General features: G+C 32.9%; 3 protein-coding genes and 1 long non-coding RNA gene across 5 annotated transcripts; 2 read left to right on the forward strand and 2 right to left on the reverse strand.

Annotated features, from left to right (window-relative positions):
* Positions 1-307: 307 nt before the first annotated feature.
* On the reverse strand, positions 308-2,170 carry LOC133695254 (STOREKEEPER protein-like). The gene has a single exon (XM_062117162.1). It carries the CDS (start codon positions 2,062-2,064, stop codon positions 556-558), a length of 1,509 nt encoding a protein of 502 aa, XP_061973146.1. The 5' UTR covers positions 2,065-2,170; the 3' UTR covers positions 308-555.
* Positions 2,171-3,228: 1,058 nt separating this feature from the next.
* Positions 3,229-7,788, reverse strand: LOC133693124 (ubiquitin carboxyl-terminal hydrolase 4). The gene is made up of 6 exons (XM_062114259.1): positions 7,383-7,788; positions 6,697-6,813; positions 5,478-5,576; positions 5,181-5,369; positions 4,800-4,981; positions 3,229-4,134 (listed from the first exon to the last, which is right to left on the reverse strand). Exons 1-6 carry the CDS (start codon positions 7,497-7,499, stop codon positions 3,726-3,728), a joined length of 1,113 nt encoding a protein of 370 aa, XP_061970243.1. The 5' UTR covers positions 7,500-7,788; the 3' UTR covers positions 3,229-3,725.
* A 6,469-nt stretch (positions 7,789-14,257) lies between these two features.
* Positions 14,258-17,966, forward strand: LOC133694113 (uncharacterized). The gene is made up of 3 exons (XR_009842234.1): positions 14,258-14,596; positions 16,231-16,344; positions 17,350-17,966. It is a non-coding gene; the product is annotated as an uncharacterized LOC133694113 (long non-coding RNA).
* A 2,350-nt stretch (positions 17,967-20,316) lies between these two features.
* Positions 20,317-23,934, forward strand: LOC133695396 (tubulin-folding cofactor C-like). Of its 2 annotated transcripts, XM_062117374.1 has the most exons (3): positions 20,317-21,487; positions 21,524-21,622; positions 23,293-23,934. In XM_062117374.1, exons 1-2 carry the CDS (start codon positions 20,473-20,475, stop codon positions 21,577-21,579), a joined length of 1,071 nt encoding a protein of 356 aa, XP_061973358.1. In that variant the 5' UTR covers positions 20,317-20,472; the 3' UTR covers positions 21,580-21,622; positions 23,293-23,934. The 2 variants fall into 2 exon arrangements, with proteins under 2 accessions (XP_061973358.1, XP_061973357.1); XM_062117373.1 differs by having other exon boundaries at positions 20,317-21,622; positions 23,293-23,636.
* The last annotated feature ends 537 nt before the right edge of the window (positions 23,935-24,471 follow it).

Here is a 24,471-nt window from a genome sequence, read left to right on the forward strand (position 1 = left end):
TGCAACCATAAAATAGGGTTCAAATAAAAAAATAAAAAATAAAAAAAACGAACTGTCCTGGAGATATAGAGGAAGACTCACATAAGAAATTAGGCTTCCTCAAATTCACTCCTTCAGTCACAAGTCCTAAAGGTGAGTTTCACAATAAAATGTCAAAATTCATAAAGGTAAAAAAAACAAAAACAAAATTATGGTCATTACCGTAAGGGTTTCATTTCCTTCACATATATAATTGATGTCTCCCTTGAAACATCGGAAAAAAAAAAGAACACGTTCTAAGAAAAATAATAGATTGCCAGAAACGCAATGCAAGCTGAAAGACTATTGTTATATTGATATCAACTGAAAAGAGAACAGGGCCCGACTTCAAAAACCAAAGTTCCTTGAAACTAAACAAAAGAAAACCGTGCATGTTGAAGAATCAAAAACGACCAGTCTGCATCTCCCTCTAACCCATCATATATAACCCAAAGAAACAAAACAAAACATATTTTCAAGGTCCATCAAAACTAGTCCACCGCCTAAATAGGTTCTCCTTTCTATGCAAGAACCATCCTAATAATCTTGAGACTTTAAAGCATCTAAAGCTAGCTTCATCTGTTTTGCAATCAAATCATTTTCCATCATGAAAAACTCCAACTTAGCGTTCATCAAACTCCTCCACTCCCTTTCCAACTCCACCAACTTTTCCTCTGGAACCTTCCCCAGCATCATCATTGCTCTCTCCTTCACATCCTCAGGCAAATCTTCAGCCAGTAACGATGAACGCAAATACGGATACTTATCCCACAAATCCTCACTCGCCTCACCTCCCTCCACTTCCTCATTTTCCACTGCCTTTTGCTTCTTCATACTTGATTCCTTCCATTCTCCATTCACGACCCTCTTTTGCTTCTTCACATTCGCATCCTCTCCTCCACTCAGCTCGTTGTTAGCAGCCTGCTTCTCCTTTTTTCCACCCTTTCCCTTCCTTTCTCCACTGACTTCCTCGCTCAAAACCCTCTTCCCCCTCTCTTTTTTTCCATCCTTTCCCTTCCCTTCTCCATCAGCTTCCTCACTCAAACCCCTCTTCCCCTTCTTCACATTCTCCTCCTCTCCCCCATCGCCTTCCTCACTCAAAACCCGCTTTTGCTTCTTCGAATTCCCTTGCTTTCCTTCCACTTCCTCACTCGAACCCCTCTTCCCCCTCTTCACACTCGCCTCCTTTCCCTTCCCATTCACTTCCCCACTCCCCAATTTCGCCAACGCCAGAATAATCCCTCGTCCACCACCACTAAGATTTTTCCCACTGTTTTTACTAGCATTACTCTCATTTCCCACGACAGTACCACCAGCACCCCATATTTTTTTTGCAAGCTCCACGCACTCCAAATCATGCGGTTTACTAAAAGTCTCATATTTCCCACTCTCATTCTTCTCCACATCAATAAAATACTTCTTCTTCAACATCCTGATTTTATTAGCAAACTGATTATTGGAGGCATTAAAACAGAGTGATTCCTTCACAAATCCATAAAAATCACTAGTATCTGCAGAAGAGTTTTTCCCCTTTTCATTTTGGAACTCAATCATGCCATTCAATATCACAATCTCATCCTCATCACTCCATATACGCTGAGACCCTCCGGTCCCAGGTCCGGCTCCCTTCTCTGCTTTCTTGTCATCAACGTCCTTCTCCTTCTTGGGCTGCTCTGGTTTTGGGTCAGGTTTGCGCTTCGGCGAGATGGGCTTGATAGTGAAACCAGAAAGAGAAGGAGACGGTGGATGAGTTGACTCAGTGTCTTCTGAGTCAGCGTCCGAGTCGGACTCCGAGTTTGGATTTGAAGGTTTGGAAGGCAGTCCGGGTTTCTTTTTCTCCACTTCTTCATCATCATCTTCTTCGTCGTCGTCGTCGTCGTCGTCTTCAGTTCCATCGTCGTCGTCGTTTGATTTCTCACCGGCAGCGTTTTGCTGAGTTTTGACGGTGCCGTTTTGAGGTTCTTCTTCTTTGTCATCGGTTTCTTCTTCTTCTTCGGAAGATGAAACAGCGGGTGGGGGCTCTTCGATCAGGCGTTTCCGAGCCATTTAGGGTTTTTCCTTTTTCTTTTTGGATTTTTTTTTTGGAGGTGTGAGAAACTGCGAGTGACTGATACACTGACTGCTCTGCTCTGCGACTGCGAGTGGGATCTTATTATTTTTTGTAGCTTTGTTTAATTTTAAAAAAAAAAAATTTGTTATTTTGATAATAATGTTAAATTTTCATTTAAAGTGTTAGATAAAGAGAGAGAGCGTTATTATTTAGGAATTTGACAACGCTAGATTTAATTTTATTGTTATTTTCAGAATTATAATTTCGTGACTAATATTATCATCTTTCTTAACATTTAATTAATGAAAGAGGCACCCAAGACTGTGTTTTTAGCCTGTATGCTTTGTGAATCCAAGGAATATAAAATTAATGAGAATTGCTTTTTAAAAAAATTATTATATATTCTATAAAAAAAATACTTTGAGGAAAACCCGCCTATAATTATTAAATTATAAATGGTTAATGAGTTAATTTAGTGATTCATCCAAACCTTCAAATTGGATTAAAAGTTAATCTGTTTCTATAGCAAAATTAACTTTAAGAATTTCTTTTTACTTTTATCTAAAATAGCATCATTTTAGTTTTTCTATAAAAAAAAATTGTTCAAACAAAGTTAAATTAAACGAGCTGCTTTGAAATAAACCCAGATTGTCCTAAGCTAAGCCATGACCATGAACGCAACTGCTGGCTCAACAATCTGGATTCTGCACCTTCGAAATACAAGGTATTCTCAACGAGATCAGACGACTTACAGTTGAGCTTGTTGCTTGTCTGCTTTCCTCATTTTTCCAAGAGAGAAGCAAAATACATCGTGGACCATCTTGCCAAACAGAGATTCACTAATAGACCATCTAATACGCAGTACTCGCTTGCATCTTTCGTTGCTCCTGCTTCTTCTAAATTATAGCACGGCTAGCATCCCCATGGCTACAGCATTATAAAAGAAGAGCTTTATTGCTTATTTTTTTTCTTATTTTTTTTATCTCGGGATCGGGCTGGGGTCGGATTGCGTTATGCGTCCTGTAGAAAGACGATTGGTAAAAATTCTTGAATAGTAGAAATTGTATCTCTACCTTCCGCGAGAAACATCAAGATTCACCGGCCCTGCCTCGGTAAATCTAGCAACTGTTACATCCAAATCAAAGCATGAAAAGGGAGGATCCGTGGAAAGAGAGCCTGGATTAACAGTACATTAGAAGCTTGTTATGAATACTATAGCATGCATGCATGCATGCTACATTGTGATGAATGCATGATCAATGACCAATATCAAACCTAACAAGATCTACAAAGATGTAGAACAAGTTCAGTAGCATGAGGATAGCTCCGACCAAATTCCCAATTGGAATGGATTTCTGCTGTTGAAATATTCTCAACCATGAACAATAGAAACCATCCCTGTGAAATTTTCAAACCATATACACTGCTCTTTTATCCTCTTATTCTGGAAAAACACAAGGATGGTGTGCTTCCACCTGTACATGGAAATAACCCAAGTATACATTTGTTGTTCTCGTCATCGTCATCTCAAGTGTGGGTATTTGAGAGCTCTTCCCATTGGTTGATGGACAAAAGGGAAAGAAAAACAATAATAACAGGTTAAACAAAAGGCGAGTCCAGTCTCAATCATTTAAATACCTACTTGTAAAACCACCTCTCAACTCTTGTTGTTACTAGCACCAATGCTCTCATAAAATAAGATATACCCATGATCCGTATTACTTGAATATTCCTGCGCTGACCCAAAAAATGTCTGCACAGCAGACTCGTCAATCATCTCGACATTTTCATCATCAAAAAATAACCAGTGGTTGTGGCTTTTCACAAGGCTCACATAGTGCCCATGATTAGGTCCACTTCCCACATGGACTACAACGGCAAATAGTGAGTATTCAATATCTGCGTCTTCCACGGTATTGCTCAACTTCAGCTCAAGTGGGAAGACAACTCTGTAAGACAGCTTTTTGTACCGACCAAGCTGCTCAATATATTTAAACCTCTTCAGATGGATGACCAAGATGTGAGGAGGCTTCTTTATCTTCATCCTCTTTTGGGCTTCTTGCAAACTGCATACAATGGAAAAAATACAGAAGATTTACTGCATAATTACTAGACTAGAAATGTTCAATCACTTGAATGCTCTAAAACATCAGAGATGGACGGACTAATCATCCAAATTAACAGTCAAAAGTTCAATCAGCCCATGAAAAGTTGAAAAAGAATCACAAAAACATTGTTCAGCCAGTAAAAACGAGTGCTGAGTAATATAAAAATATCAGTTAAGATCGCCCCGTTCATTCAAATTGTAGTTCAGCAACCTTTCAGGAAATCAAACCAAACTACTACTAAATCTAATTGTTTAATTTTTCCACATCTGGTTTTACAAGGGGGGAACAAAGCCTTTAACCTATAAAACAACAAAAATATATCATTTATCACGATCCTTTACGTGAAACAAAATATAATTTGTATGTTAGTTCAAGAGATTTCTGAATGCTTTAGTGTCACTGTTATCTCTTAGCAAGGCTCTGAGCAGGGAATAATTGTCCAGGGTAAGTGAAATCATATCCTGTATAATTCCAGAAGAAACATTGACTAAACTTCGCCATACAGACTACTCGGAAACAAATACGGGAACAGAAAGTGATTTCAAATATTCAACAAATATGAAGGGGTTATCCAGAATTGATACAAGTCAATGCCAGGAAATAATTAAGCAAAAAGCACCTACCTGCAGCACTTGTCACAGAAAAACTTATCCTCTGCATTCAACGTCTCTGTGGAACTAAAATTCTTCAAGCAGCTTGTAATGGAACTATTTTGTTCAATATCAAGGCTCAAGTCAAAAAACGTTTCATCTCTTGCTGTCACAGTCTCACATTGCAAGCACCTTGTCTCGTTGGTAAGTATTCCCTGATGTATATACACATAAGAGACGATGAGAACTCTACCCTAAAAGAAGAGAAGAAAAAGGAAAATTCCATCTCCATACAACAATGCATGTGTGAGGAACTAAAATACAAATTCACATTAAGATCATTCAACTACATTAACGATTCACAACATAGAAAATGTCATATTTAGAATGAATGGATTGGCTGCTTAAAGTCACCTGAAAATTTTTGTGCACCCAAGTAACCAAAGGCTCTTTTGAAACACCATTTGCCTGAGCATGCTTTGGTCCATTTGCAATTTTTTCAGGTGGGGAGGAAGTTTCAGGATCACTTTTTACAGCTTGGGCCTCTTTCTCCAGAATGTCAACCAGTTCATTTAGCAAAAAATTCAAAAACTCATGAGCATCCTACATGAAAAACAGAGATAGTGTTCACTCCTCTTGTATTGTTTTATTATATCATTTCACATTTTGTGTCTGACCAATCCCCGGACTCACAATTAAATGAACAAATACCTGGTGCATATAGCTTCGGAAAAGCTCATTTTGTTTTTTCAATCTCTGTACGAAACGCTTTGGAGCAATGACACCTGTTTTCTTCTTCTGTGAACTTATCTATGCAAAAGAAATAACAACAGTTAGCTCCAGCACCATGGCTAAACTACTAAATAAGTAACACATATATGTTCTGTACAGGGAAAACTTTCTTTCCCCTCATTTCTCTGTACTTTAGTGAAAATGCACAGAGCACACAAGCACGCAGAAAGTACACAAGTACCAAGAAATATCTTGCTCATGAAGAATTGGAGACCTAGTTACACTTGTTGAAAAAGATTATTAATCAATAACAGAGAGAGCAGCTTCGGATTTAAAAATGTCCAAAAATATTCCCAAGTGCACAAGAATCTGAAAAGTGTAGTGCAAGGATGCTATCAAAGCTATTGACAAAATCAAATAAAAAATATCAACAAACGGTTAGGTCTTGGCTTGTTCTACGACTCTTGAAGGAAAAGAATTGAGAATAATGGCTAAGGAATGTAGTTCTAACAAGAGGGGGAAGTAGATTTAGAACCCAATGACTGGTTTAATTACGTTCCTTATGGAGATCCAAAAAACCAGTGAAATTGTCTGATTTGATCTTAGCAGGAAATAAAACTTCAGAAAAGCATATCGAACAAAGAATATTCTGCCTTCAACTACAGGTATTGCATGAATAAGGGAAACAATTAACAGAAGATGTAGATATCATGCATCCCAATATGGCATATTGATCAGATTTTTTTTCCCTATATCAGCAGACTAAGTAAAAAGCATTTAGAGAAAGATTTGCAGCTAAAATGGGTTAAAAGGAACAATAATGACACCTCAGTTCTCTTCTTCTAATAAGTATCACTCTATACTTCTACATGCATTTATTTCCTCTCTTTTTGACAAGAAAACTCGAATGAAGGAGATGGTCAAGCGGAGAACAAGCACCAAAATGATACAGAAAGAACATAAGCTGACATGCAGAAAAGAGAAAACAAAGAATAAAAATAAATAGCAGTGAAGATGTGGAGATTGGAAATCCTACTAGTCCAAGTAACCATGCTGTAAGACCATCTAGTAAAGGAATAAACTTATGGGGTGAGGTGCTGCAAACACTTGAAAGGAAGAAAACAATTTCCACATAGTATCTCACAAGAACTGTTACAAAAAAGTAACGCAAAAACACCAATCATGGAGTTATTACTACCTGAGTAAATAGATCTGCCAAGCAAGTCAAGAGATTCTCTTCCGCGTCCCCAATACTTTTACCATTACCATAATATTCTAACAATTGTTCTCGAAATGGTACACAGAAGTAAAGCGCCTGCATAACAAAGAAACAAACACCGATAAGACACAAACGGAGAGCTATATAGCACAACAGTACATCCCCCTCCGCTATCATTATAAACCAAATACAATGCCTTAAAATCATATTCAAAAACACTTTTCAAGAAGACCTGCATGGATTACAATAAAATGTAGCCATGATTCTCCAAAGAATCAAGCTAGCAACGTACTAATTACAGCAACAAGTAAAAGTTTTCAACTTGATAAACGCAACCACTTGCAGCAGAAAGCATACAAAATATCATTGCTATGAACAAAAATTATGCATTTGAATTCTCAATCCCAAACCTCAAAAAAAAAAAAAAAACCAATTTAATATTATTGAATAAAATTTAAGGCTAAAACATAAAGGGTTCGCGTCTAACCTGACTGAAACACTAAATTAGAAATCAAAATATCAATTCAAAGACAGGAAAAAAAGAGTCAAATAATCGACACAATACAAGAGTAGCTAGGTAAAATAAACTAAGGTAGAAAATGATTAAATCGAGAGAAAATAAAAATCGACAGATGATGATTGAAATTGAAGAGAGAATAAGAGACCTGTAAAACGCTATTACAGTAACAAGTGTTGCCGAAATTCTCGAGGCCAAAGTATCGTTCGCCTTCAGGAAACTGGTCGCCTAAAGCTTTCTCGAGTTTAGAACCTGCTGCGCCCATTACTGCATCGATTGATTCAACTCAGATCCCGATTTAACTCACCGATTCAACAATCCTCGTTAACGAACAATTCTCCCTGTCTTTGTTTGGATTTAAATAGTTAGTTTGTTAGGGTTTGTTTGGGAAATGAGAATTTTGTTTATGATTTTGTTGGTGGTGAAAGGAAAGGAAAGGAACGAGGGTTTGTGTTTGTCTGGTATGGTTTTCTGAGAGAGAGGAGACTGGTAATATTTATTCTCCTTTTCTTTTCCTTTTATCTTAAATGAGACAGGGAAGAAAAGGAAAATACCATGAGATGAGCCTTTGATTTACGGCTGGTTTTAAGTATAGTTGAAATTGGTTTTTAAAGGTTTTTTTAAAAAAATTATATTAAAATAACATTTTTTTATTTTCAATGTAGTTTATTAAAATAATCTAAAAATATAAAATAAAATACAATAAATTATTTTTTTGATAAACTACTGTACAAACAAAGCTCCAAACAAGTCCTCGGTAATTGCATATATCAATCCGTTTAGTTTTCCAAAACTAAATACCAATTCTCCATTTTTCAGAATTTTGGAAATACTGCAGCCAACAGCAGCTGCTTGTAATTCCTCCAGGTTTTTCTTATGCTTCTTTCCTAACTTATGTTGATCAAATACATCACATGTTGTTTTTCGAGGACTCTTTCGATAATACTTAAATAAATTTTTCAGTTTAAAAATTATATGATTTAAATAAATAAAAAATTTCAGTTTAATATTATTTTTATGGTGAGTAATTAAATTTTTTGATGGAGTTTATCTGCTTTTAATGCTTGAAATTCTCTATAAAAAGAGGCTGAAAAAAAAGTACTCGGGATAGTAAATTCTATACTGCTTTTATAAAATTTAATATTCTAATTCATCTGATTTTTAAGCATTGTTTTTCTAGTTTTAAAGCTTTGTTTTGTTTTTTCTAAATGTACTCTGTATTTAGAGCTTAAATCAAGTCCCCGTAAAAAGATAACTGAGTAATATTTTCTAATTCTATTAAAGTTTATTTTTAAAAGCGTGTTTGACAGTGTGGTAGTGATTACTTTTCAAATTGCTTTTCGTGCCGAAATACATGCCAATGATGTTTTTTTATTTTTAAAAAATTATTTTTGACATCAGCACATCAAAACGATCTAAAAAGTAAAAACCGCACTCAATTTTAGCAAAAAAAAATAAAATTTGATCAAACACATATTCAACCGCAGAGTCAAACAGGCTCTAAATGCTTCTTAACAAGGCGGTAATGTTGGAATTCTAAGAGGTTTATTGAATGAAATTTTTTTATATCAAAATGTAGAGTAATAAAATTTTAAGAATAAAAAATTGATCATCAACAATAATAAAACTTGATTAACTTTAAAGTATTTTAACAAATAAATATTTTTATTTGATTTTGTTTAAATTTATATAAATATATATTGTATGATTAGGAAGCATCCTATGATTTTACTTTGATATCGTTTTCAAGTTTATATATATTCATCTTGTTTGTGATTGCAAGACACCATATTTTAAACTAACACGTTTTTCATTTGTCTAATTTTATTTGTGAATTTTGGACAACTTGTGTGCTTGGAAGGAATATTACTGGCTCATTGTGCTTCCCTGGAGATGACATCCAAACACTTGGAAAGCAATATTATGCGTGGTGAAGTCAGCAAGGCCACTCGAGAGGCTTGAAGACGATGAATGCCGAGTCTTCCTAACACTTTCCCTCGAAGGTGGCTCTCCGACCGAATAAGCAAAAGGGTTACATGTTTTAATGAAAACAAGAATATACCACAAAACCAAACAAAAGGAAAGTACTGGGTGTGCCCGGTCTTTCATTCCGACTATCTTATATTCATGTGTCGTGATTAAACTTATTTAATAACAGAATAAAAATTAAATAAGAAAGGTGTAATTTTATATAAATTAAAATATAAAATTTAATTACTTGTAAATCAAACATTGAAGAATAATTTTTTTAAAAAAAATAATATGATTCTAACAATATGCTAAACTCGTAACTTGGTTGCGAGGTTGATATGACCCCGAGTAAAAAACAAATGAAAGACTCCTTCTAAAAAAAACTAAATGATGAGGAATGAAATAAAAAATAATTAAAAAAAAACTTGCATCAACTTGGATTGATTTTACTAACTTATGACTCGAGATATGTGATTGGGATAAACCGGTAAAAAAAACAGCAAAAATCACAAAGAAGAAAGCCTGGTGATTAATGATAAAACTAAAGAAAAAAAATAAAGTCAAATTAGGTTAATTTTCAAAACTCGTAACCTGAATGATGAAATTGAGTTACCTCATGAAAGGTAAAACCGTTAAAAACATGCAGAATTTCAATCATCCAAATTTATAAAATAAAATAAAATAAATAACAATTAAAATAATGATGGTTAGATATGATATAAAATTTAAATGAAATAAACAACGAGAGACATAATTGAAAAATAAAACAAATCAATAAATGATAGAAAAAAAATAGCAATAAAAATAATAATGATCAAAGTTGGTATAAAAGATAAATGAAATAAAATAATGAGGGATGAAGTTTAAAAAAATTAAAAAATAAGAATAAAGATAAAATATGATAGATAAAAAAATAAAAAATGATGAAATTAAAAAAAATTATAAATTATTATATATAAAAAAATTAAAAAAATATAAACCAAATATATATATAAAAAACAAGTTAAAGAGCTATTTTGTAAAATTAAAGGTCTTAGCGTCGAAATTAAGGAAATAAGAGAAAAAAATAAGAAAAAGATATTCATTGCCAAATGACACACATCACTTTTGCATAGAGAGGCAATCGAGAAGATTTCATCGTCACCTTAAATGTTAGCGTGTGGCCATCGGATCCGCTCGGAATACACGAGCATCACCTATGCACTGAAATACACTTTTTTCAATAATATTTATATTTTAAAATTACCAAGTAATTTTCAGACAATATGATAATAACCAATAAATAACAAAAATATGAAAAAGCCTTGTGCCTAGTTAAACAAATTTGGCTTCTAAGGGCATTCTAATTATTTTATTATATATTTTCTTAAATAAAAATATAAAAAGCCCATGGATCTTGTATAGTTTTAAAGGTGATTTAATAATTTTACTGTGTTAGAAAAACAGGAAATACTTATACGCTCACCATCAATATATTAACGACTAAAAAAGTCAAACACCTTTCATGGCAAGCATTTCATGTGCATGTATAGAAATATTCATAGATATTACACTTGGATCGTTTGAGGGTTAATTTGGTGGCTGGATTGATCCGAGTAGAATAAAAAATTAGAATAAATAAAAACCTAGTTGGTCTGTTGGGTTGACTTACGCCCTGAAAAAACCTAGTTTTTTTTTAAATGTATTTTTTTCCCAGCTAAAGACCCCTTTTTTATATATAATTTTAGTTAATTGTTAACCATTTTCAAAATTCATTGTATAAATATTATAAAAATGTTTTATTTTTTCAATGTAAAATTTGAAACCCTTTAGTATATATACTTTATATTCATAAAAAAATTTTATTTTTTTAATGTGGGATTTAAAGTCATTTAGTATATACACTCTATATTTATAGAAAAAAATTATATTTTTTTAATGTGGAATAAAAAAAAATTTTTATTTAAATACTCAAATTTAAAAAGATAACATACTAATATGATATCTTTTCAATATAGGATAAAAAACCGTTTGAAATAATCTTTTAAACTTCATTATTTATAACATGTATAGTCTATATTCACATGAATTGTTTTTAAATTTTTTTATATAAAATATTTAAAAAATTTAAAACTTTTTCTAGATTAATTTAGATTAATCTAAATCAACTGATATAACCTAAAATCTGATTCTTTAACCAGATCACCCCGGTCTGATGTGTAACTATGGAAAAATTAATAACAAGAAGTGAGTAATAAATGACGAAGATGGCACGTGGCATACATGCGTAGCTGAGTAGTTGGCCCAAGTCAATTTTTTTTTGTTTTATTAATTTTTTTTTTGCTGGGCAGTAGATGCACATGTTATGTTCAAATATAGTTAAATGTTCCTTTTGCATATAACCATCTACTAGTCAGTCAATCTGAGGCAGAATGACAGGTTTGAGGATCATAAAGCAGACTTAAATCATTATTTTTTCTTGTACTTGAACTTCTTTGTCTTTTTTTTTTTTTTTAAGTATTCGGGAATAAAAAAGTTTTTTTATATATAACTCGGGGTGTTTGAGATAATTTACACGCACCATTACTAATTCTTAGTCCCACCAAACACTCTGCAAATCTAGTAGATAGATAAGACACCGCGGGGATAACAAGCGTGCACATGAAAAGCCAAACCTAGATACAAAGACAAGAAATTCTCTGCTGGAACTATTAGGCCGCGACCTCAAGTACAATTAAAAATAAAATTTAAATTACTAGGTTACGTTGTTTCTTTGATGTAATGTGTGTGTATATATATAATTTTAAAATTTAAATAATACTTATTTTTTACAGTTCAAAAATGTTATTTTATTCTCAATAATAATTCATTTAGACTTATTTATAATTACAAATATAATTTTAAAAATAAAATGATATTACTAAATCAAAATAACTAAAAAATATGAAAACAAAAATTATGATATAAAACCAATCAAAAAATAGATGAATATTGAGAATAAAAAAAACAATCTTATACTATTAAGTGTACACGGTACATGTTTTTTTTTTTTGAAAAAAAAGAGGCTATATGTATTCTTGCAAGAATGTCTCTGGATATATTTTTTTAATAATTTTCAGATATTTTTTTAGTATTAAAATTATCTGGAGTCATTTAAAAATAATAATTTAATGTTTTTTACACTCAAATGTATTTTTTAAAAAAATCAAATACAGTCCAACCATGATATTAAATATACTTTTAGAACAAGAAAAAATATAATGTTTTTTTCATTCACATTCAAATCATTGATTTTAATGAAAAAACAACGCGCCAACATAGATCAGTGAAATTTGAAAAACAAAATACAAGAAAGAAAGAAATTCAATTTTAAAATAAAAAACATCAACATGTTAAAAAAAATATGTCAGTGATGATTAAAATAGGTGCTCCTGATGATATCAATATTAAATATTATTTTTATTAAAAAATTAATGATAAAATAATAAAAAATAATTATTCACGGGTCTTATTTTCATGTCTAAACACACATGAACTAAGGTAGTTAGCTAGGGGAGCGGACGTGGCCTGCCAGTTCCTCGACTTCTCTCTCTTTTTTTTTCCTTCAATGTCTTTAATTACTAGCATCTCTCCTTTATATATACACGCGCGCGCGCACTTTATATTAATCTTTTTTCAATCTAAAATAATGCCCCCTCCCTATAAATTTTACAGTGGGTGGGGACGAATTAGTAATATTTTTTTAATTATTTTTTTATTAATTTTAAAAAATAGAGACAAATAAAAACAAATATATATAAATATATTCTTATTATTTTTGGTTGGTCAAAAGTTTTATTTTTTATTTGTATTTTTTTTAAGACGAGCATAGGAAATAATTGTTAAGATGTTATTCGCTACCTACTGAGTACCATAAAATTTCTCTTATTTTTAATATTTTTAATTATTTTTTTTATTTTTTTAAATAGTAATTATTTTTCTTGTATTTTTATAATATTTGAAAGAGATTATTGTAATTTATATTTTTTTATATCTTATATAAATAAACTATATTTATCTGATTTATTTTTCTAAAAAACTATATAAATTCAAAAGAAAATTAAGTGTTGAATATTTACATCATCACTTGCATGTTACTTTCAGAAAAATTATTGACTCGACGGTATTAACAACTTTTTCATAATTGGTTTATTTATCTATTTTTAAAATTTATTCTAGTAAACATAAATAGCATCTTCTTATTTGCTAATTGAAAAACAACATGATATAATAAAACATATTTATAATATTAATATATTTTTTCAACTATGTTTTTTATTATTATTAACGTGGGCGTCCGGACTAATTTGCACGTATCTCGACTAATTCCACATGTCTTGAAATTAATGACCATGTAAGTCTCCAGTGACCATTATATTAGCAACCACATGGTTCGAACCTGAGATCACAGGGAAGCAAATTTTTTAGTCTCAAGTTTTTACCATTTGACCACCTAATAGAATTTTTTTTTTCAACCATGTTAAAAATCCACTTGGAATCCTTCCCATAATAATAATAATAATAAAAAAAAGGGTAAATCTCAACTTCTCAAAGGAAAATACATGAATTTAATTCTCCAATACATGGGGAAACACACATAAAAGGGTAGAATTCAAATTAGTTATTCAACTGTATATGATTTTGAGCACTGTTTCCTAAAACTTTAAAATTATTTTCTCAGAGTATAAAAAAAATTAATAAAAAATACATAAAATGCCCATCAATAATAGTTGAAGAATTTTGTAAAAATTTTTATTTGTAGTTCATGTAGCACCATTACATATGAAAATAAAAAACAAATCCTATAATTCTCCATCAGAACCACGACATAGCTGGGGACTAAAAAAAATTACTTGATGCAAGGATGGACCTCGTAGGGATTTTATTGAAATGTTTTTAACTTTTAGGTATCTCAGTAGAAAAAAAACTTCTTTATGGACTAAGATGAAAATTATTTATAGTTGAGTGACTAACTTGCCAAGGAAAACGTCTTATTTACTGTACCCCGGAAGCCCTTGAGCAAGGCCAGTCTCACAAGCGAACCCAAAGAAAAGAAAAGAGAAATGCTGAGCCTTGGCACGGTTAGTTTTCTCCAAAGCTCATATATTTAATCCCAGAATCAAGCTTCCCCGCCATCCAAATCCGCCACAATTGTCCCATTTCAGTTCTCGCACCCTCCATCAAAATGACACGGTCATCTGTAGTAATGATGGCGAAGAGAGAAGAAGAATTGAAGGAAATAATAAGGGCTAAGACTACTGAGAAATTAACGAAGAGGTTATTGATCTTAAAGGTGAACTCTTGATGCTTCGCCTTCAGAAATCTACACGCAATGAGTTTAAGTCCAGTGAGTTTCGCCGTATGCGCAGAAGGGTATCTTTCTTTCTCCTTATCCATTGTTTTTTGTCTTCTCTTTCTTGCTTGTTAGTTAAAATCATGATATATCTGTTCCGTGTTCGCTTTATTTAATCTGAAATGCCTGAAATTTTGTTTATTTTGATTGTCATGTTGATTTCTTAATTGTTTCTTGTATAAGGCATGAGTGAATTGGAATCAGTAATGGCAGCAAGAATGCTTAAGAGGAAGGAAATGAGAATTTTTAGTTGTTTTAGATATTTCAGTTTCTTCTTTGTTGAGGGAGGGGGGGGGGGGGGGAATTAGGCTCCCTGGTCGCATTGTATTTGTAATTAGAACATCAGCACTGCAGTGCTTGTGGATGCTCGTTGCAATTCATTTACTAGTGGGTGATTGATATGAGAGGCTTTTTACTTTTGATGTGAACCCCTGTGCTTAATAATCGCTGTACAACTTGAGTTTTAAGGCTCAAATGATGATTGGAGTGATCAATGAGGTCATATGATGAAATCGGATAACTTGATTCTACTTTTTGATGTTTATAGCTCTGCATTTGTGAAAAGAGGAAGTTTGATATACCTTACTGTGGAGCCAGGAAATTGTGAATGGTGCCTTTTAGTGTTTTTTTAGACCTTCCTCGCAAATTTTTTCTATATTTCAATAGACAATGAAGCTCAGAAGTTCTGGTAGACACTTAAAAATACAAGGCTCCTGCTTTTCTCATATACAATACCCCCCTTCTCATTGTTTTATATGTTTTCCCCTGCTTGCTAGGTCAAATTGGTTTGATCAATTAATTGGAGAAAGTTTATTCTGGGTGTCCGGAGTTGCTAAAGGCAACAAGAATGCTTAAGAGGAAGAGAATGTGGTTTTTGTGTTTTTTTTTTTGAGACATTTTAAGCCTTTCTTTGTGGAGGGACTAGGAAATTTCACTTTATTGCATGGTAACAATTTAAAAGTGCCATGTATGAAATATTTTCTATTTGGACTGATGTTCTGGATGTTAGTTACAATTTAATAAACTGGGAATTTTATGAAAAAGAAAAGTAAAGGATTTAGAATGCAGGTGGGAGTCTTGGTTTTTGAGGTGAATGCCTGCATGTTTCATTTGTATTTTGTAGAAATGTCAACGGATAGCTTGAGTGTGACTTCTATGGTGGATTTTAGCTGTCCAGTTATCTTGTCAAGGTTAACTAGCAGAATTGTAGTCAGAGCAATCGTCGAGCCTTGGTTCCAATTTGGATATTATCAATCTATTTTACTCACTGATGTTCTTGGCTCAGCATTATGAAATAGAAGAATTGCAATGCATATTCATGTGTATCCATGACATGTGGAACGCGTCTTTTGTTTTACATCACCTTCTGACATTTCATGTATTTCATAAAGGATAAAGCATTATATTTTTGTAGATGCATGAAATACGAACACTTGTTGTTTTTCTCTCACGCTTTTCTTCTGTTTGATATCCAGGCATATATTCTTAAAAACATATGCTGAGTGTATGCATGACCTAACACAATGGCTTTGTTTGTCCTTATTAGTAAATTTTCTTGCAGTGGAATTCTTATGTAAATGATTAAGTTGGAAACTTCGGTTTCATTTGGTTATAGATCTATTTCCATTATAATCAAAGTCCTTTTTGTTTCAAGTGTTGGAGTTGCAGTATGCTGGATTTTGGTGGTATACTGTTACCTTCGTCGCAACATGGAATAATGCTTTTGTAAATGCTGTTATTCTTGCCATGCCTGCCATCTAGTAATCAGGTAACTTCTTTGAAACAATGAGAATAGTAAGATCTTTGCTATTCGAATGAATTATCATGGCAATTGGTCAAATATTTCTGCAGGGCACCTTAAACCATCCGAGTCCTATCCTTATATGTGTACCCCTACAAAAGGAGAAATGCTCTAGGAATTGACTGTTTGGCACTTGGATGGACATCCAAGTGGTCACTAGCACAAGTCCTTGCAATATATGTTGGACTGCAAGGCAGAAGCTTATTTTATCATTTATTTCACGTCCTTGATAATATGTTGAATAGGATGAGGCTCCTGAATGTGTTATGGGATGAGGGCATACAGTTTAAGGAATATTTTAAGGCATGTCCATGACATGCGACGATACAATAAGGAGTGAAAACTACACCCTGCAATTTGTGTAGCTATTCTGCTACCGAGTGTCATTGGTCATTTGGTTGCATGCCCACTGAACCATAAATGGCACATATAATATATCCCTAATTACTGCAGAACAGTGAAATAGGTCTGACTGACTGCAAATGGCTGGGATAAGGCTGCGATAACTTCGTGATGCTCCTTGGAATAACTTCATAAATGGCCCACAGGACTGACTAATGGCAGGATGATGCCTCTAAGTTTGTACTTTAACTTAAGTGTTTAAATTGGCAGTCTTATTTATTTACTATTTGGCATGAAGTTAGAACCGTACAATTACGGTCATGACACTATCATTCAATAAAAATCCCTTTTAATTCATTCGCTTGCTGACACATATGCGGCTGCCTATTTCACTGGATATATTAAATCCCTTTACAGTGCTTTAGAGTGATTTTTTTCCCCATAAGATATGTTTATATGATATATGCCTTGTTAAGGACTAGTTTGTGTAGTCAAGCGGCAAGCTAGTTAGAGATATGCCTAAATGCTACCTTTACTTGTAACTAAGATTAGATAAAGTGCCTGCTGTATATTGGTTCCCCTTTCCCCTATTTTACTTTAATACCTTTTCTCCATGTTAACACGTCCCAGGTTCATTTGACTTGTTAAGCCTTTGACTTTGAAGAATGATGAGCCTTTTCGCTGTGAAGTTTGTTGTTGATGCTTCATCTTACATATGGGAGTAGGCTAAAGTAGTACCCTCCCTCGGGGGTGTTCCATGGATCACATATTGCTCGCATGCTTACTGTTAAGCGGGAAAGAGAGATAGAGGAAGGTGTCGGCAAGAGGCTGTCAAGAAAGCTGGACAGGCAATGGAAGAGAAGCATTGTTGTTTGACCACCTCCATCTTCGAAGAAATTGCAAGAGGAAGAGGCAGCTGCAGAAGCTAAGAAATCTGCTTGAGCCAAATTCGATATATAATTCCTCAAGGAATATGGTGTGCTTTCATGACATAGGAGCATTCTCCGTAACTGATTGCTTACTTTTGTTGACAGTTCTGTTGCTTCTCTTGTTTGTTCACCCTGTATTGTCCTAGACTTCTTTTCATTAGCAAAGCACTGATTAGTTTAATAGCCAGCTTGAATATGATTGGAGCAACCAAGTTCTACTCATCCATGAAAATTTAAAATTCAGTAAAAGACTACTCGGTGTAATTTTTGCAGGCTTTGCTCAAGCAATTTTAATTTTAATTTTATTTTATTGTTTTTCGTTTATAAGAAAATTGAGAATGATGTAAAGGATAAATGAACATTATTATTATTATTTACCTTATTTGCAATAAAAAATAAATGGGTATAAACATGGATTCACACTCACACATTTGATGGTGATAGTGTTGGAAGCTAAAATCAAATCTAGAGAGTATTTTCCAATTCAAAATTAAACAATGAAGTAGGTAGATTCTTAATAGCAAGGTGGTTTTTATTTTAATTTTTTTTTATTTTAATGAATTTTTTATTGTCTCTAATTATTATTGACTAGATAGGTGTCATTTTTTTTAACTTAATAAAATGATGTCCAATCACTATTAAAGTGTTTTAAAGCATAATAAATTTTCATGACTCGAGTTATAGACTTTACCGAGTCCAATAAAATGACTTAATTTAATTATATGATTAAAAAACAAGAACAATAAATGTATCAATGTCAATCTTAATTAACATTTCATACTCCTGATTCGAGTCATGAAACCATAATCACCATATAGAAAAAAATTAGAAACTTCAATTCTCAACAATTCAATATTGAATGATTAAATTAAAAAAAATTAAAAAAATCTCAAGCACAAAAATAATTAAGAAAATAAGGATCAAATTTGATATAAAATTAAATTAAAATAAAATGATGTAAAAGCATTGGGTCAATATAAATTAATATGATAAACATGTGACACGAGTCGTGAGGCTCTACCTTTATGTAAAGCAAAATATAAACAAATAAAGAAGTTGGATCATCATTAAACCCAGTATTTGAAAAAAACATCAGTGTAAAAAAAAAACTGATGGAAAACTGAATTAACATTTCATACTCATGATCCTGGGTTATGAGATCGTGATCATCACATTGAAAAAATTACAAAACTCAATTCTCAACTTATTAAATGTTGAATGATAAAATTAAAAAAATAAAAACAATCTAAAAACAGATCCAAAGCAAAAAAAAAGACGATTAAAAAAATAAGAACAAAAGTCAACATAAAAATAAAATGAAATAGAATGATGTAAAAGCCCCGGGCCAATTCTAATTAGCATGTCAAATTTATGACTTAGGTTGTGAGGGCGGATTATCATCATTGAAAGCAAATAAAAAAAAAAGCTCCGTTTTTAATAAACTCAATATTAAATGATAGAATTTAAAAAAATAATCGGTGTATATATATAAAAAGACCATATCAATTATGGTTAATATTTTATACTCATGACTCGGGTCATGAAATTAGGATCACCGTATTGAAAAAAAACTAGAAAACCTAATTCTATAAATCAAATGTTAAAGGACGAGAAAAAATAAAAATAAAACCAATTTTAAAAGAGCATAAATTAAAAAAACAATGATCAAATTTGACATTAAAATAAAATAAATTAAAATGACAAGGGATGAAATTTAAAAACAAATTAAATTTAAAAAATAATATAAAAATTAAATAGAAAAAAAAAACAAGCATCATATTTGATATAAAAATAAAATAAAACCAAATGGTAATAGATGTAATTGAAACAAAAATCAAAATTTAAAACAAATAAAAAGCAATCAATAAAATAAAAGACTACAATTGAAATAAAAACAAATGGGAGCGTAACCTTTTATTTTAGCTGACCCAGCACAAATCCCAAGGTGTGAAGAGAAAAAAAAAAAAGGAGGAAAATTTCCACCACCTTATTGAATGTGTTGTCACTCAACTCTTAGTATGCATAATAGTTGAATATTTTTAGCCGTTGAAGAGGTTACACGCGTCATTCAAAAAGTTTAAGGTGCTCCCATTTTTTTTATTAAAATAATATTTTATATTTGTTAAATTTTTTTTTTTTAAAAAAATCAACATGATTATAATAAAATAAACCTTAATAAAAATATAAAAATACCCTTTTACATTAATTTAATAATTTTATGATTTTAAAAGTAACAATATTATTTCACCATGCCTAGAATAGTACAAAGGACTTAAACGCTTTGAAGAGCAATTTTATATTTTTGCTTTTAAAGATACATAAATAATTTTATTATAAAAAATATTAAAATCAATTTATTATTGATTAATTTGATAATATTATATGAACTATCGTTAAAAGACTATATTATCCAAAGAAAGCCAATGGATTAAAATAATTATTTTACTATGCATATTTATATTGAAATACGAGTATATGAAGTATTAAACTCTTTTAATATTTTTATATATATAATTATAATGATAGAAAGGATAAATATAAAAAAATAATTTTTTAATAATAAAAACAATTTTAAATTGAATCTTTGTATTTTTAAAATAAAAAACATAGAAAAGCATGTCTTCTTTTTCTCCATCTCTTCTACTTTATATTACGATGTATTAACCAAAGACTAGCGATCCTCGTCAAGCCAAAAAGAAAACTAGAGAGTGTCTTGTTAATATTGTTTTATCCCTAAACGCTGCAGTTTCGTGCTCCTTCATTTCATTTCACTCCTCCCGCTCAGTTCCATTCCCTTCTCCACCCTCCACCAGCACAAACAACCATGGAAGAAGAATTGCCGCCGCCGCAGTCAGATCTCCCAAGTCCAAACCCAGCCAGTTCCATTGACGCTACGCTCCAAAAAAAGCACCAAGCAATGCTAGACCGTCTCTCCAATCGCCACCAATCCCGCCAAAAAACCGCTACCACCTCCACCACCATTGATTCCACGGCCTCCTTCCTCTCCACTTTCACAGAATCCAAACGCTCAATCGAATCTCAACTCAACAACTCGCCTAACACACAAGATCCTACTCTCCTAAAATCTCACCTCGCTAATATCTCCTCTTCCATCTCCTCCCTCGAAAAACTCGTCGCCGAAAGCTCCTACTTTCTCCCTTCTTACGAACTCCGCTTCTCTCTCAAATGCATCGAGAATTTAAAACAATCTCTAGAGAATTCGAATTCCCAACTTCTCCCCAAGAAGAAATTCTCCTTCAAAAACAAATCCACTAGTAAACCAAATCCCGGTAATTCAAATACAAATCGAATCCCACCAAATACATATCACATACCTCAATCAATTCGCGATTCACCTGGAATTCGAAACAAAGAAAACCAAACTTTAAGCAAAAATTTCAAGAATTTTAAAGAGATTGGGGAGTTTACGCTATCGGATTTGGATTCATGTGAAGTGAGATTGATCGGCTGCATTAACGCATTATTTGTTAACAGATTGAGGAATTGTAGGGTTTATACGGGACCTGTGATTGGTTCAATTTTGTTAGAGGAAGTCGAGAACTGCGTGTTCGTGTTAGCATCGCATCAGATAAGGATACATTATGCGAAAAGTTGTGATTTTTATTTGAGAGTGAGGAGTAGACCGATAATTGAAGATTGTGGAGGTGTGAGGTTTGCGCCGTATTGTTTGAGGTATGTGGGCATTGAGGAGGATTTGACGAAAGCAGGGTTGGAAGAGGAGAAAGAAAATTGGGGAAATGTGGATGATTTCAAGTGGTTGAGAGCAGTGAAATCACCGAATTGGTCAGTTTTGGAGGAAAGTGAAAGAATTGGTTGTGTGGAGATTGAGGATTCGGGAAGCACTGAAGCTGAAATGGAGATTGAGGATTCGGGAAGCACTGAAGCTGAAATGGAGATTGAGGGGGTTTAGGGAGCGGAATTTCAATAGTTTGTTATGCTAGTTCTGACTTCAGGTAATATGATTTTTTGGGATTTCGCTATGTATTCTTTGTGGGTTGATTGTATTTCAGATGCTAAGTGTTATGGAATTTTGAATGAAAAGTGGGAAATGATGTTATGCTGCTATTTGATTATTGTTGTCCCAATGATTTTGGATTTTGTTATTTGTTATCATGGATTTATGTGTTTTAGTTACTCTTGTTATTGGATTTTGAATCAAGAGTGGAAATGGTAGTGTTGGGAGCGCTTGTTTTTGTTGTTATGCACTGGATTCTTGGGTTTGGAGCATTTACTTAATGAAGCTGTAAATGTTTGCTTGTACGTATTGATTGTTGCTTCTCATTTTTTTCTATTATAATTTGCTTCATGAATTAGGGCATATGTTAATTGTGATACTGTGAATAAGGTTTAGTGAAAAATGTAGGCAGGGTAGTGCATCATGGAACTTCTCTCTCCTGAATGCTTAATAATGGTTAGAAACTCCGGTCTGTTCAATTTACCCTTGATACTCGTAAAGATCGCCTAACAGATGCTCATTTTTACCTTGGAGTCTATGTGGATTAGTGAGAGGGCCATAGACCTGAATAAATTCGGAGTAAAAACTTGTATAACATCATCCATAATAATTATAAGTTTTTTGAGAAGTTAATCGACAAAAGAGGCATGTCACAAATGCTTTAAAAAGAAGTTCATGGGTTTCTATATATATTTAAAAATTTGCCGAACTGCTTCTAATATTGCTTTAGTGCTTTGGTGCTGAAACACACCAGCAAAGAAATGAAAGACATCATGTCAGGAGTGGCAGCAAAAACTTTAGATCTATTGTTCTTGGAATCTTTACCCATTAGAAAGATCTTGGTGTGCCTCATCTTAAGGCTATCAGAATTAAACTTCCAAGGGGTGAAATTAAAAACGCTATTTGTATTGTTTTAGAACTATTTTCTTAATCCTTATTGATTGTTATGAAATTTGATGTTAGTCCTTTTTTATTTTGTTAATCCATCATGGCATCTTGTTAAATTGACCACTCCTAAACATAGTCGTAGGTACTAGTTTTCTGGTAGGTTTATAGTTTTTGATGAATATCATTTTGGTTTCTTCCATCATGGACTCAGTATCTCTTCTAATAACATCCCCCCATTTTTTTGCAATCCCCAAACCTACTTATGGAGCTTTACATTAACTGCATCCTGAGACAATGGAAAACAGATTTGAGTCTTATTATGTGATTGGTAACAGGAGTAGCTATTATTGGACTTCTGATAAAGTGAATTTGTGGTTTGGTTTGCCCAATGCATGTCTAATGGCTTCTGTCAATCTAGTGGCTTAATAGATTGCCGTTCCTCCTATAGTGTTAAATAGTCCTCAACCTCTTGCTGCATTGGTGAAAATTTTCTGCCAGTTAAATGGAAGAGCTTGGCTTTGTGTTGCAAGTTTTATTTCCCTTCTGGCTGCAATGATTGTTCCCACTTCTACTCATTACAGTCTCTATTGCTACGTGGGGAATCTGTTTGATGGTACCCTGTACTTCCATATTGCTGTTTCTTGTGTACTTTCTATTCTAGTTACTTCTGTATTCTACAAGTGGTTTTCTTCTGATACTGCTGCAATTATATATATGAATTTATCTGCTGCCTTTTCAGTTAGTTCTGCTCTATGACAACAGTTGTTTATACAATTGCAGGCGGAGGGTTCATCTGTTGAATATTATTGCTCTGTGACATGTTTTCTGGATTGTGGTCAAGTTTGCTGTTTAACATGGTCAGTTTCAAGGATCAGGTTGTTCTCTGGATGTTTAAATCCTTGAAATACCTGCTGAATGTGAGTTGCTGCCATGGCCTACTGGCTGTCCTCATAGCTTTCTGGTTGGATGCTGATATTTCGCTGGGTGAGTACCTGGTCTGACAAGTTATTATGGGATAGAAGCTAAAAAATTCAGTTTGTAAGCTAGTTCGCTATTGCTGTTGACTTGGATGTGTTCTGTGGATCGTTTCTATTCTTCTATTGATGCTACATCTTTTGCTGGCACCTTAATAATGCTTCCAAAACTCATTCCAATGATTGCTTGTAGTCCAATGATGATTCAAGTGTTGCTGTTTCTGCAGATGGGATTTACTTGCATGTACAGTGCTGTTGGGTGGGTCAACTTATACTTTTGTTGTTCTGTTGTTTTAGTATGAGTATTTGGTAGCACTTTTGTTTCTTTTTGCAAATTTTTTGTTAAACAAGGCTATGACATGGGATTTTCAGGGAGGCTATGCTTGTAGTGGTTCATTTAGTTTTGTACTTTTCTTAATGAAATCCCACCTTTTGCTGTCTAAGAAAATCATAGACCAATCATCTCTTTTTTTGTAGGCATATTGATTTAGAAGTGTGAACTATCATCAATCATTCTTTTTGAGATTTATTTTAAAGACATCATGGCTGTTCTTGAGCATAGGTACCCTTCTGCTTATTTTTTCCATCATGGACTGGTGGCTATTGACCGTGGTTAATAAGCAGAAGCAGGTTAAATAATCATTACCTATATATTTTACAAGGACTATTTGGGGCCCCTTTGACAACTATACCTGTTTTGACTTTATGCTTTGACTTAATTGCTGGCATTTGGCCTTATTGATGGGATCTTGCCAGTTTTACCATGCTATTCCAATTCCAATTTTTATTGTTACCTGAAGTCAAGTGCTTTCCAGAGTTCAATTAATTAATAGCTGATACGAATTTATTCTCAATACCCAATCAAAGATTCTTTTGAATCTTGAAATTGGTGTCTGATGAAAGTTGTTCGGTAAGGGTCTTGTCAAATGTTCTGTGATTTCCCTCCTGGCGTTGTCAAAATGTGATTGGCATTTGGCAGCAGAAA

This window comes from Populus nigra, chromosome 5, assembly GCF_951802175.1.
Source record: "Populus nigra chromosome 5, ddPopNigr1.1, whole genome shotgun sequence".
Classification (NCBI taxonomy): Eukaryota; Viridiplantae; Streptophyta; class Magnoliopsida; order Malpighiales; family Salicaceae; genus Populus; species Populus nigra.